This window comes from Heptranchias perlo, chromosome 38 (genome assembly GCF_035084215.1).
Source record: "Heptranchias perlo isolate sHepPer1 chromosome 38, sHepPer1.hap1, whole genome shotgun sequence".
Taxonomy (NCBI): Eukaryota; Metazoa; Chordata; class Chondrichthyes; order Hexanchiformes; family Hexanchidae; genus Heptranchias; species Heptranchias perlo.
In genome coordinates this window covers 16,985,180-17,000,451 of record NC_090362.1, presented here as the reverse complement: position 1 = coordinate 17,000,451, position 15,272 = coordinate 16,985,180, and the positions used below count along the sequence as shown (strand labels likewise).

General features: G+C 43.6%; 1 protein-coding gene across 1 annotated transcript in view; it reads right to left on the bottom strand.

Moving 5' to 3' along the window:
• The window catches only part of LOC137304823 (collagen and calcium-binding EGF domain-containing protein 1-like), a 122,055-nt gene extending 107,858 nt beyond the window's left edge, over positions 1-14,197 (bottom strand). The window contains exons 1-2 of the mRNA XM_067973561.1: positions 13,380-14,197; positions 12,467-12,547 (exon numbers count right to left, since the gene is read on the bottom strand). Coding sequence (XP_067829662.1) covers positions 12,467-12,547; positions 13,380-13,471 — 173 coding nt within the window. The 5' untranslated portion in view covers positions 13,472-14,197. The remainder of the gene's footprint in view (positions 1-12,466; positions 12,548-13,379) is intronic.
• Between the last annotated feature and the right edge of the window lie 1,075 nt (positions 14,198-15,272).

Here is a 15,272-nt window from a genome sequence, read left to right as displayed (position 1 = left end):
TTTTGATGAGTAAAGAAGGAGAAACTGTTTCCACTCGTGGGTGGGTCAGTAACCAGAGGACACAGATTTAAGGTAATTGGCAAAAGAACCAGAGGGGAGATGAGGAGAATTTTTTTTTGTGCAGCGAATTGCAATGATCTGGAATGCGCTGCCTGACAGGGCAGTGGAACCAGATTTAACAGGAGCTTTCAAGAAGGAATTGGATAAATACTTGAAAAGGAAATAACTGCAGGGCTATGGGGAAAGAGGAAGGGGAGTGGGACTAATTGGACAGCTCTTCAAAGAGCCAGCACAGGCATGATGGGCCAAATGGCCTCTTTCTGTGCTGTATGATTCTAAGTTTGTACTCAAAGAGGGTGCTCCCACAGCCTAACAGAGTCGGCAGGGAGCAGCTTTTGCAGGGAACGCCAATCCCCAGTGGGATCTCCAGATTGCGGAATCACCTCTCATAAAACATCGGAGGGGGTGGTTATATAACAGGCTGTGGGCAGGAGGGCACTTTTGGCAGATTTTCTGCCAGTTTTTCGGAAAAGTTCTGCCCATCGTTCTTCATCCAGTCGGCCACTGAAAATAAAATTTCTACCACTGTAGAGGTGTTTCAGCCTGCTTCTGTGCTGCTAACCATTCTTTACGTGACCTTAGACAATGAGTATCGGTGGGCAATTTGACGACTGGAAACCCCCCCATGGCCAAGCTTTATCCTGACCTCACCCAAGGACCACACACCCACACTTCCCAGTAGGGGGCAGTGGATAAGGATCAAGAGTGGGAACCCAGGCTGATTTTTCTCTTCCCTAACCCGGGGCACTGAGGTTAATTGTAACCGCTCTGTAACTCAGTACAGAAGGGAAATCTAACCTGCGACCTTCTGGTCTGTACACATCATGCTTTACCGGGTGAGCCATTAGGGGAGTTTAGCCAAGTATCCATCCATGTCTTTTTTGAGGTTAATCAACATCAAATTAACTTTTTTCTTTATTTGTTCTTGGGATGTGGGTGACGCTGGCAAGGCAGTATTTACTGCCCATCCTTAGTTACCCTTAAGGGCATTTAGAGTCAACCACTATAGTGTGGCACTGGAGTCCCATATCAGGCAGGGATGACCGGCCCCTTCCCTGAAGGACAATTGGTGTTTTTTTTTGTGACAAACCAACGGCTTCTGTGGTCATTTTCTCTGCTTTTGCTGGGAATTGGGTTGCGTGTATTCATACTTTGTCAGTGTTTTCATTCCCAAACTCATTTGAAGAGTGTTAATTTTGTACCTCTGCCCTTTAGTTTTGTGCCCACAGTCCAGTACCTAACCTGCATTGGCAGAATAGGTCTCATATTCACGGCAATCTGGAACTAATTACAGCTAATGGGCAATTAAAGAAAAATAAAGGCTGAACATGCAATTGGTGAACTGCCTACTATAAAGATGCCACTGTAAAGAGGGTGGAATTTAATTTCCTCTGGCAGTGCACTGGTTAACGCACTCACATAAATTGCTTTCAGTGCTATTTTAATGCAATCATTGCTCTGTTTAAAGTAAGTGGGTTATTGATTGCATTAAAACCAGCTCACAAAGGAACTGTACACAAACACATGAAGCAGTGCATTACAAGAGGAAATGAAATCCCTACTAAATAAACGTTTTGTCTCCTGAACTGATTCATCCCTCTTTTCCAACCATACACAATCTCGGTGCAGCAGGATTATACAGAACTCGTATGTTTTAGTCCAACTCTGACTCCCTTCATTAGTTTAACTGTTTGAACCGTGACGTTATTTGGATGGCAGTCAGACTTGGTTGACTACCTAGTCATTGATGTGCTTGTTATGCATGCAAAAGGATTTCTCTGTATGATTTCCAAGACTGCTGTTTTTTTATCAGCATTTTACAAGATACACCCCCGCTGTCTTTAAGTCAAATATTAAATGAAATATTCAGATTCCCTATTGGGTGCCTGTTTCCACCTCCATAACATCGCACGACTCCACCCTTGCCTCAGCTCATCTGCTGTTGAAACCCTCATCCATGCCTTTATTACATCTAGACTTGACTATTCCAATGCTTTCCTGGCCAGCCTCCTACCTTGCACTCTACATAAACTTGAGCTCATCCAAAACTCTGCTGCCCGTATCCTAACTCGCACCAAGTCCCGTTCACCCATTGCCCCTGTGCTCGCTGACTACATTGGCTCCCAGTCCGGCAACTCCTCAATTTTAAAATTCTCATCCTTGTTTTTAAATCCCTCCTTGGCCTCGGCCCTCCCTATCTCTATAACCTCCTCCAGCCCTCCGAGATCTCTGCGTTCCTCCAATTCTGGTCTCTCGCGCATCCCCGATTTTCTTCGCTCCACCATTGACGGCCGTGCCTTCAACTGCCTCGGCCCTAAGCTCCGCAATTCCCTCTCTTATTTTCGTATCTTTGACAGTTTGAAGTGTGACGACGCCAGAGCTTCCACATGACAAAACTTCCAAGGTTCCGTACGGGAGTGAGCACCAAGCAGAAAGTAGGGGAGAAGTTACGGGAAGTGACTGAAGGCATAGTCAGAGATGGTTTCAGAAAACTTTTATGGGGGCGGGGGAGGGGAGTAGAGAAGAGATAGAAAAGCAACGAGATTCCAATATATTACAGGAAATATTACTCACGAGACTTCTCAGTCCTAACTGTCCCATAAAGCAGCTGCTTCCGAAAAAAAAAACCTCATTTTCTTAAAATATAGTAGTTGCAAGCCTTATTTGGTGTTCCTCAAGGGTAGACATGCTTTCATGCATGACAGAAGTCGCCTACAGACTTTCTTGTTCAATATCTTGTTCAGGCATCAAGGTACAACATTAAGATTGTTGTATTTGTATTGCCTTGTTTTTACTGGACCGGAGAACTTGACCATTAGCTGTAACTATGCCTTTGGCTGTAAGTCATTCCCATTTTTTGGAATTCTGTTCACCCAGCTGAGCCAACCATTCTGCAGTTGAATACGTTTTTTTAAAAAAAGGATAGTTCTCTTTGTGAGCGAGGAGCTAATTTTCTTTTGTGTTTCAACTCAAACCACATGTGTTAGCTTGCTGTTTTCCCTTGTGAAGACACTTGTAGGTGAGATTTGCAGATTTGTGGTTTTTAACAGGGTATGCCCCACCTTTGGACCCCTGCCATTTTGTCCATGCGTCATTCCAATATTCAGAGGTGTGTCTCTCAGGACAGCCCCCCATCGGTACCTCTGATTTGTTGCACAGGAGAGCCACACAACTTTTTGGCAATGGTAAACAAGACCTCTGCTATACAAAGCATAGGCATTCAAATTAGTGGGAGAGGGGGCTAGACTCTAGAGGGTCCACAAGAGAGTTTGGGAGTGATTTCAACCTTTCATTGACAAGAACATGAATTCTATTGCTGTATGCCAATGAAAACGTTTGTTACGAGTGTAGCATTGCTTTCCTTTGGGTACCTGGCATTGTCTTTCGCAAGTTAAGACCAAGGGGTTCCCCTGGACTGTGCCAATATTTACACGAGGTTCCACCACACAGATATGCTTGTAAACCCACTGCTACAAAGAGATGAGAAGAAAAGCTGCAAATTCAAAGTAAGAACTGGAAATGCACCTCATGTCCATCTGCATCCAAAAGAGAAGGTCAGGCCAATGTCTGGGTGAGACCTTCATCAAAACTAAGCCTGCTGAAAACCTCCTACCTGAAATATTGGACTATTTAGGGGTAATTGTGACTTTGGGCGATCGTGTAAAACAGGTGGTATCGGATTTCATTTCCAGTGACTGCAATGGAAATGAAAGTCGGAAGAGATGTATAATGAGAGGCTGATCCGATATCATCCGTTTTACACTATCGCCCAGAGTCAACATTAACCCCTCTCTCTCTTTCAGGTGCCAACTGGCCAGTTGTACATTTCCAGGATTGTCTATTTTTATCCCAGATGCACATGTGGTACAACATAAAGTATGTTCTAGCTAATCACAACACATAGAAAGGACAGCCGACTGATACTGCATCACAGGGTCAGATTTCTAAAGATTTTATTGCCCAAAACTAACTAACCAATCAAACGCAACACCTTTCCTCAGAGCTCCATTCAGAAAACACCGTAAAGCAGGACCTAACCCATCCCAAACAGCTGGGCCAATTTGACACCTGTTTCTAACATCAGCATTGAAACCAGATGTCCTCCATCCGAAAAGGAGCCCGTGAGCAATCATGCACCAGACATCATTTTACTCTGCAGAACAGGACTCCTGCCTGTTAATAAGTGATTTAGCTCCTCGCCCTGTCCTCCATTAGCAGTTGGGACGATGGTTGCTTTGTAACACTGCAGCTCTGATACGCAATGTTTAAACATAACGCACTAAGCCACCTCGGTGTATAAGACTCTTAAAGTGAGTGGTGTGTTACAAAAAGGTGAGTATATCAATTTCCTCCGCTGGAAAAAGAGCCATGAACAATGGGTATTATATTTGAGATATTATGGTGTTTCGGGACTGTTGCAGTCTTTCAGATGATACGTTAAACCGAGGCCCTGTCAGCCCTCTCAGATGAAAAAGAACCCATGGCACTATTTCGAAAATCAGGGGAGTTCTCCCCAGTGACCTGGCCAATATTTATCCCTCAACCAACATCACTAAAAAAAAAGAGATTATCCGGTCATTATCACATTGCTGTTTGTGGGAGCTTGCTGTGCGCAAATTGGCTGCCATGTTCCTACACTACAACAGTGACTACATTTCAAAAGTACTTCATTGGTTGTAAGGCACTTTAGGACGTCCTGAGGTTGTGAAAGGCGCTATATAAATGCAAGTTTGAGGATATGCAGCTGTCAATGCTGAGGGATACTACTGGCTCTGCACCATTCTCGTGTCATGCTCGCTCACACGTCCTCCCTTATTCTGTAGTTCTTGCGTCCGTGTGAAAATCACATGGCACCAATGCAGAATCTGTAATATATCTGAGCTATTACAAAGACCAGATTGTGCATGATTTCTCTATTGAGAGGGAGCCAATAGCAATGCTTATTATTACAGAGCAGATGGTAAATCAGATGTTCTATTATGAAATGATAAAGTTCATTTCCCATTTTTATTCTCATCAAATCGTGAGGGTATATTTTGCTCTGAGATTTTTGTGTGCCATCAGACATTGAAAATGTTGACATTTTAACATTGTGCATTATTAAAAATCTTACATAAGGCAGTCAATTCCTGTCCACAAACCTTAATTCCTGTTGCCATACCTTTCGATCATGCTTTTGAGTCACATTTCCCATTAAGTTTTACTATGTCAACAGTCACAATGTAGTTTTAGGCTCTGGCCACTAGGTAGCCCTGTGAAGCAAGTTTCTGAAGTCTCTCTCCCAACTCTGTCACTAACTTTATATGTAAATATATTCATTAACTTTCTGTGAGCAATGAACTAAAAGAATTCTTCACAGTAAGATCTCAAACACAAATGTTACAGCTGATTGGAATACGTCCATATATATTTTGTGTTTTCATAAGTATATACGTGCTAAACATATATTTTTTCTACCCTAAACATGACTGAACACATCCCACCACTTGGAGAATTTATAAAGACTTATATTTATTTCGCATCTTATTATATTTCTCAGAAGCATCCCAAAGCACCTCACGTACAATGAATTACTTTGAACTGCAGTGACTGTTATGTAGGCAAATAAGGCAGCCATTTGTCCACAGCAAGATCCAACTAGTAGCAATGAGATGAATGATCAGTTAACATGCCATTTTTTGGTGATGTTGGTTGAAGGAGGAATTTTGAGCAGGAAACCCTTCAAATAATGTCATAGGATCTTTAACATCCACCTGACTCCCAGGCCAGTTGCCTCGGTTTAACCTCCAACAATGCAGCACCATCTTAGTACTGCGCTGGAGTGTCAGTCTAGATTCTACATTCGAGTTCTGGAGCACAGGTTGAAACTACGACCTTCTGACTATGAGGCAAGAGTGCTACCAACAGAGCCAAACTGCATCTCAATGTTACCAACAACAACAAAGTGCCTTTAATGTAGTAAAGGCTCTTCACAGGAGCGTTATCAGACAAAATTTGACACCAAGCTACATAAGGAGATATTAGGACAGGTGACCAAAAGCTTGGTCAAAGATGTAGGTTTTAAGAAGCATCTCAAAGGAAGAGAGAGATAGAGAGGCGGAGAGGTCTGGGAAGGGAATTCCAGAGCTTAGGGCCTGGGAAGCTGAAGACATGGCCGCCAATGGTGGGGCGAAGGAAATCGGGGATGCGCAAAAGGCCATAATTGGAGGAACGCAGAGATCTCAGAGGGTTGTAGGGCTGGAAAAGGTTACACAGATAGGGAGGGGTGAGGCCATCTAGGGATTTGAAAAACAAGGATGAGAATTTTAAATTAAAGATTTTGCTGGACTGGGAACCAACGTAGATGAATGAGCACAGGGGTGGTGGGTGAACAGGACTTGGTGCGAGTTAGGATATGGGCAGCAGAGTTTTTGATGAGCTGAAGTATACGGAGTTTACACAATTGCTATGCCATCCAATGAACTCCATTGCATTCTTTGAAATCGGACACAAAGGACTCAGAATCTTATCCTCTTTCCTAACCCCAACGCGAATGCTTGACCTCTTGATCTTATTTAACTAATTCGTCTGATTTTTGCCAAACTGATCTCCTGATGCTGATTCATGTTCCCCGAACTAACTAATTAAAATCCATCTCCTGAATGACTACATTTGTCGGCCCTGCCTCAGATGCTAGTGAATTGCAGATACTGGGGAGGAGATTAGGAGGCTGTATTTTCATTGATGGGTTCTAAGGATGATGTTAGCAGAACCCGAGATTTAACTGTAGCCGTCAACTCCCCCTCTAGTGGCTGTTGTTTCTAAGTGACCCCTGAAGGGAACTCACGATTCAAATGTCTCCATTTGATCTCAGTAACTATCACTGTGTTGCTAATAGTGTTAAATAATTTGCCTGTTAAATAGGATTGGCATCAACATAACTGCTGCTAATCTTATTTAATAGGCAAATTATTAAACACTATAAATAATTATTGTGTAAATAATGCAGAATATTAGCCTAGTATTTATTCTAGTGGTTCCTGGGCACTTTTAACATATTTTAGTTAAAGAGTATCATTGTTGGCCTCAGTACCCCAGTTCAGGAAGAGGGAAATCAGCCAAGGTTCCTAATCCTCATTAGTACCCATTGACCCTTGCTGGAAAGTATACAGGTGTGGATACCAAGTAAGAACAGGAATGGCTTTGGCTGTGATGCACCCCATAGTCCAATAGGCTGACAACACTCACCACCTAGGCTCAACAGTCATATGTGGAACTTTACCCCAGCAAGAGCCAACACCATCAGGAGGGGTGAAAATTGGAAGAGAGTTAAATCGTATTTCAGTGCCTTGTCTCATGGCAGCATGTGGGCTCAGTTCCATGACCAAATGAGTTGGCTCAATCAGTAGCCCAGCTGAGTCAGAAGTTCAAGCCCCACTCCAGAACTTGAGCACAGACTCTAGGCTGATACTTTGGTACAGTAGTCAGAGAGTGCTACTTGTCCGGGGGGGTGGGGGGTGTCTTTTGGATGAGATGCTAAATCAAATCAGCCTGCTCAGATGAAAATCACTGCCTGAAAGGGTGGTAGAATCAGATTCAATAGTAACTTCCAAAAGGGAATTGGATAAATACTTGAAAAGGAAAAAAATTGCAAGGCTATGGGGAAAGAGCAGGGGGAGTGGGACTAACTGGATAACCCTTTCAAAGAGCCGGCACAGGCACGAAGGGCCGAATGGCCTCTTGCTGTGCTGTGTGATTCTGATTTCAGCTCCCTACCTTGGGAAAGGGAAAATTGGAAGGCAAGCCGCCCAGAATAGTCTTACGTGCCTCTTAGTGGCCAGCTCAGGAGAGCTACAGGCAGAAATCTGGCAATTCTGCTGCTGTGTGAGTGGGCAGTGCAATGGTGTAGCAAATGTTTTTTCAGGAATTCACGCTCCCAGCATGGAACTCCACACACCAGGAGCGCTTATCAGAGATTTGGGAGCAGAGGTCAGCGTGCCCAGCAGCATGGACAACCTGACTTCCACGCCCAATGTCCCGGTACATGCTCCTTTCACTGACCACTCTAGCTCAGGAGCACAAATTCGTAAAGTCCACTCTCAGGTACCAAGAGTGCAAAATTCTCAAAACATTCACCGAGAAAAATACCAACTTGAAGGAGCAGGTCGCGTGCTTCACCTTGTGATGTGGGCACTTCCAAAAGGGGCAGGGCAAATGCATTTTAAAATGGGGCACAACAAATTAAGAAGGAGTTAAATTCTTATTCTATGAAAAAGAAAAGCAAGAAAGAACTTGCATTTATATAGTGCCTTAACCTCAGGATGCCCCAAAGCGCTTTACAGCCAATTAAGTACTTTTGAAGTGTAGTCGCTGTTGTAGTGTAGGAAACGTGGCAGCCAATTTGTGCACAGCAAGATCCCACAAACAGCGATGTGATAATGACCAGATAATCTGTTTTTTAGTAATGTTGGTTGAGGGATAAATATTGGGCAGGACACCGGGGAGAACGTCCCTGCCCTTCTTCACTCATATTGGTAGAAATGCAAGGTGATGAGTTAAGAGTAGCGGACACAAGATCGTACTACATTAAAGCATAATGGCTTGAATGTTTTATCCCAACATTGTACGTAAGAACATACAGAACCAGACAAGACAACTGAACTCCATCCAGCTGGTTCTAGTGTATTATATTGGCAGAATAAACTTCTTGTACACCATTCTGCTCCCTGCATCATTGTTGTGCTAATGTCAAGATTCATTACACCGTCTCTTACACTAACTTCTTTTTATCCAGGACAGCTCCTTACTTTCCTGAATCTGTCATACTATGGATTCTAAAACCAAGCTTAGTGCCTCCTTCTGATTTTCCAAGTTTTCTTTTCTATTGATTTCAACCTTCACAATGTCCGGCTCTGTGAGTCTTGACCCTTCGCCTAGGCTTGGCAAGAAAAATAACCTCAAATGGCTGTCGGTGAATTACAAGATGCTAATCTAATCGAGGGCTTCTGAGTTCAGGCAGCTTATGTTTGTTAGCTTAGAGATTGGTAAAGTCATTGTTGGCAGCCAGTATTATTTAAAATAAGTCGAGATACAAATTCTTGATACTTTTGGTAAATGCCATTGATGGTGGCTGGTTAGTCTGTTGCTGGTGTTCTCACAAAGCCAATAAGGCAAATCTTCCCTATCTTTCACAATACTAGTTACAAAACACATTACCCCTGATAAATCAAAGTCACGGAATCGGAATTACTGAATAATTCAAATTTTTAGCACATAAAAACAATTTCACAAATGATCGGGAGTAGACTGTTCTCCTATATAATAATGTACTTCATTTGTTCTACTCAGTTAGAATGCTACTGTATTATATGATGCTGCAGCTTTTCATAAAATAGAATCATAGAATCATACAGCACATAAGGAGGCCATTTGGCCCAGCGTGCCTGTGCTGACTCTGAAGGAGTTATCCAATTAATCGCACTCCCCCTGCTCTTTCCCCATAGCCCTGCGATTTTTTTTCAAGTATACATCCAATTCCCTTTTGAAAGTTACTATTGAATCTGCTTCCACCTTTCAGGCAGTGCATTCCAGATTATAACAACTCGCTGCGTAAAAAAAATTCTCCTCTTCTCCCCCCTGATTCTTTTGCCAATTATCTTAAAACTTTTGACTCTTGAAATTCACACAAAAGGCTAACAAGACAATCAACTGACTTCTTCCAAGGCCTATGAGCTGTTCATCTCCTTCCCTGGATTGAAGTGATAATCCCAGTGTTAGCAGTCCAGATGCTTTCCAATGCTACAGTAGACAGCTATTGCATTAGTACTATGCCTGGAGCTGACTGATAGCCTGACCACCTGTGGATAGGGAGATAGCAAATCTGAAATATTGAGGACTTGCAAAAAGAAACCATTGCAAACTGACAAACGTATGACACATCTAGTAACAGTCATCTTAAAGGTTCTGTGAAATTTCTTACTCCAAACAAAAAAAAAATGCTTATCAGAGTTGATTGTCATCATATATCTGAGGTGTTCAGTTCCCTTGTAATGTTAACTAGATGCAATGCTATGACCACTACTCTCTCTCTCGAAGGCCTCTTATCTTAGTGTTTGGATTCCAGGAGAATGGCACTCAAACAGAGATCCCCAACCCCCAATTATCAGTATCTCAGATAATCTGCACCATCATTGCTGCAGTCCTGGTGGAGAGCAATTCAGGGCAGGCCTGGGAATTATCACATCATGACACATGCAATGTAGGCCTGAGAAACTAACGTGGGATAGTACTGGAAGAGGAAGAAGCAATTAAACGTTGCGGTCTTCTCAGCAAGTGTAGGTGTTAAATTGTTGGCAATTCCACCATTTTAGCCTGAATATCTCCAAAACAGTTGTGTGTTCTTCTTTTGAAGGAGTGAAAGGACCTGGGAGTCAATGCGGAGGCAGTTCTACATGGGGGCATGCTTGAGCATGATGCAAAGTAATGTCGCAACACAAGCACATAGATGTACACAACCAGTTCTATCCATTTAATGGCCAAAAACAAGTGGTGTCCAATCTGGCAGCAGGTTGCAAAACCCATTATAATCTGGCTTTGCAATGCCATTAAAAGTTTATATCTACTGTCAATGCCACTCCTTCAAGGCTATTAGACATCACCGTGGACTTGCTGAATGTTCTAGATTGTTTTCATAAGCACTCCAAACTTCTTGATTGTTTCATACTCATGGGTATTTTGTTGAACTATTATCCTTGCTGAATCCTTTCAGGATACAAGCATTATTATCATAAGTCGGAGAAGTTAAAAGCAAGAATAACATAGCCCTGTGACTGTGGAGTTGACTAAAATTGCTTACAGTTGGTTGTACAGTCATTAAATATAAATGAGAATTTATGTATGAAATTTTCCTCATGTTGATGAACCTGTCTACCTCAATTCTCGGCCAGAAAAGTGGACAAGGAGCAGAGACTTGTAAAAGTGAATTAAAATCTGCACCCCAACCTGTGTTCATTTTCATTTCGTGTAAAAGTCGGACCATAAAAGGACATTCATACATATCTATGACATATTATATATTATACATCTGTGCGCACTTCCAATGTTAACTTTTTCATGATATACTCCTATGTCTACATTTATAATGGAAACTGCCTATGTAAACGTGTCATGTCATAATTACACCCTCCTGCCAGAGGTGGCACTGTTGCACCGCGGTTTCACATTTCCCAGCCACTCAGAATGTATTGCGGAGAAACTGAGGCTTCTAGCCTGCTTAAGCTGAAGACTAAATTTGCTGTGGACTCCCTTTGTGCAACACCATGGGGGATTGACTGGTATTAATAATGTATTTACACAATGTTGCTAGAGTGAGGTAATAGTGAACGTGCAGCTCCGTCAACGGGAGAGTTAATACACAGGTAGCTGTAGAGTGGGGTGTGCAGCTGGCAGTCCCAAGTTATACTGCTTTGCTTCCATGTCACACTCACCCAGCAACAACAGATAGCCATTTGCTGGCCCTTGTGTGCAGTTCCAGCATGAGCTGCAGTAGTACTCTTACCTCTGAATTAGAAGGTTGTGGATTCACCTCCCACTCTAGAGACTTACCAACAATCTAGGGCTGATACTTCAGTGTGGTACTGAGGGAGTGCTGCACCGTGGGAAGTGCAGTCTTTCCGATGGGACTTTAAACCAGGGGCCCAGCTGCCCTCTCAGGTGGAGGCAAAAGATCCCACTGCACTACTTGGAAGAAGAGCAGTGGAGTTCTCCCCGGTGTCCTGGCCAATATTTATCCCTCAACCAACATCACTAAAAACAGATTATCTGGTTATTATCCTTGCTGTTTGTGTGACCTTGCTGTGGGCAAATTACCTGCTGCCTTTCCTACATTACAACAGTGACTACACTGGCTGTAAAATTGTTTGGGACATCCTGAGATCATGAAAGGCGCTATATAAATGCACGTCTTTACTTCTTAGCGTTTAATGTTAGGAGAGGGAGCCCTAACTTAATTATCAATTAATTTTAAAAAGTTCCCAGGCTGTACAACCTTTTAAACCTAGCTTGGCAGTGCTACTTGCACCCAATAGGAGACTCAGTCCCCTGGGGATCTCTGGGCTTTGGGATGGGTGACAGTCAGCTGGCCTGACGTGACTCCTCGGTTATACCCCCAGGTTTGCGACGGCTTGCGTCTCGCCTCGCCGAGATGGCGTAACCATCAAAATAGGTTTGCCATTGTGCCCAGCAAGGCAACAAAGGTGCCAGTCCTGTTGCTCGTTCCAGACCATGTTTTGTGCAACCAAAGTGTCTCACGCTGTGTTCCCTCCAGCTGTGGTCCAGATGGTATGGGACTCTTGCCCGGGGTACGCGAGGTCCTCTGTTCATTTGTTTTCCAAAATAAAATACATTCTTAATGCCAAGTTCTCCTTACCTTAAACACGTGGAGGTCTCTCCAGTAGTCTTGGTGCACTGATACTCCAACGTGACGATATGCTTCTCAGAACATGATTCACTAATTTAAAAAATATGAAAGCATTAGCCAATACACGCATTAACAGTCAGAACAGAATTATACTCTACCCTCGCACGCATTTTGCTTTTGTTGTGAGCCAGTTATTAGTGACGCCCTCTTCGTAACTGGGGTCGCTTGTCAGAAATTGACAATTGATGGCTGCTTACCGGTTCAAACAAATACAATGCAATACATTACAGAACATTGCAAGTTCACTGGCCACTAAGTGCAATGCGATAAGAAATATTTTGCACGAAAGAATATTTCACAATTCCATCTGTAATTTTTAGAGCCCCGCTTGCACTGAGGATTTAAGAGCATGTAGAGATAGATTTTATAAATTAGTGTAGAACTTTGCATCCGTGGGCATACAGTTTGAGGAGTTGGGAGTTCAATCTGTTTCATATGACGATCCAGCTACTAAAATTAGAACTGAAGAGAAAATCGTGCGGCCAATGCCCCCCACATCGGAGTGCCAATCTGTGCCCGCAGTGGGAGTTAATCCGGGCAAATGTACCCCATACTGACCCGCTGCCTCCTGTCGACCCAAGACTGTACTCAGTTTCTGGGAATGAGAGAATGCTCCTTACACAATCGTTACCCCCTCCAGGGCTTTGGATGTTATAAAGTGCCGTATAAATGCATTTTAAGCTAAATATTAGATATATATATAAATGCAAGTCTTTTATTTCTGCCATCGATCTTGTCCTTAACTCTAAAACATCAGTGCTTCAGTTAACCCTGAATCTTGTCCCTATTACCCACATGTTGAAGCTACAACTGAAGGAGCGACCGTTCAGAACATCTTATCGTTAGATTAATTAACCCCTACCTTTCCAGTTCTGCTCTCACGACAGCAGAGGGACAAGTTGATGACAGCAGTGTGAAGGCGAGAATCATTGCAGCGTGCGCTCTGCAATTCATGTCTTTGCCAAATTAAAAAAAAGTTACAAGCTCGGCCGGCGGGAGATGATACCACTCCCCTGGGTGCGTGTCCTTCGCAATTCTTGATTTCCTGTCGAATTAGTTCGGGGAGGGAGTTGGAGACCTGCAACTCAGACACGCCACATCTCCCCGCTCTCGCAGGACAGGGTAATGTGTGGAAGTGGAGACTGGTGAGGGGAGCCTGCGGGCGCCAGGGGGGGGTGGGTGGGGAGAGGAGGGGGTAAGAAATGCTGGCGAGAATCCTGGCTCAGCCTCTCAGTCCCAGGAAATCCATGGTCGTCCTCAGCCGACGAGCTCACAAGTCTTTCCCCGACACCCCAAAACAAAAACTTCACTCCGCCAACACCTTGGATCAGGTTCACCCCTTGTCACCGACTCCTGTGTAAACTGACTCACGCCGGCTCCTCTTCAGGGCTGGTTTAGGGGGCATCAGATCTGGAGTGAAACTGGTTTCTATCTGAAAGTTGAGCAAGAGTTTAATACAGACCAGGGCACAACAAAATACGTGGCTCTGAAGGAATCAAATCTATTTCCAGTTCAGAGAAAACGAGAGATACCTGATATTGCAATTAGTTGGACCAATAATTATTTCCTAGGGGAACTTCCAACGAAAGATGCATTTAGTGAGCAGGACTCACCAGCGAGAAATAAGATGAAGTATTCCCTGAATATTTCTAACTTTTTTGTTTCTTGAGATCAGTAACATTCCGTTCACGCCAAGTCTGATTGCGGCAGAAAGCTCAAGTCTTTTAAGCCCAGACAAGGTATATTGTACCACCAATGAGCATTGCTCGCACTGTGTTCTGTACCAATAGGGTCTCAGGACCTTGTCAGATACTTTTGTAAGAACTATTTGAAGTCTGCCCGCAGTCTTACTCCACGGACACGCAACATTTCGGCCACTGCTGGACAGGTCAGGGGGTGGCGAGAGAAATGACCCCCTCCGGCACTTGGTGAAAATGTGCTTTCTTTCTGGACAACAGTTATCCCTCAATCCACAGCTCAGGTCATTATCTCATTGCTGTTTGTGGGATCTTGCTGTGCGCAAATTGGCTGCCGAGTTTCCTACATTACAACAGTGACTACACTTCAAAAGTACTTCATTGGCTGTAAAGCGCTTTGAAACGTCCTGAGGTCGTGAAAGGCGCTATATAAATGCAAGTTTTTCTTTTTCCGTTTTTTTTCCAGTCAGTCAGAAAGCCATCATCTGGTGACCCACCTTTCTGCGCAGGCGAACTGAGATGGAACAGAGCTGACCTCACAGGACAAGATTCTTTAAAATGAACTTGCGTTTATATAACGTCGTAAAACGTCCCAAGGCCCCTCCACAGGAACATAAATCAGACAAAATTTGACACCCAGCCAAAGAAGGAGACATTAGGACAGGTGACCAGAATTAAGCCTCTGCTCAGATCCAATCCCATTCCTGGCGGTGCTGCCTGCATTAGCTCCCTGCTCTTCTTGCAAGTTGGGTGGGCTCGAGGTGCAAACAATATCTGCATGTTCAAAAATAATGTTTCTGTTTTTTATTATGTGTGGTGTTGGAGAGGGATCGGTGTGTGATAGTCTCTGCTCCCCTGCAATACATTGAGAAGGCCCCTGGCAGTCTAATACTGAGTGTACATTCAGTTGAGTCTTGCACACCTTATCCCAGCAACCAGTTCATAGCAGCAACAAAAATTGGTTTCAAACGTTTCAATCATCCCTTTGCCTTCTTGATGAGGGAGTGGTGTATGAAGAATTCTGATGGAGATAAAAGGTGTACCACAAAATATTGATC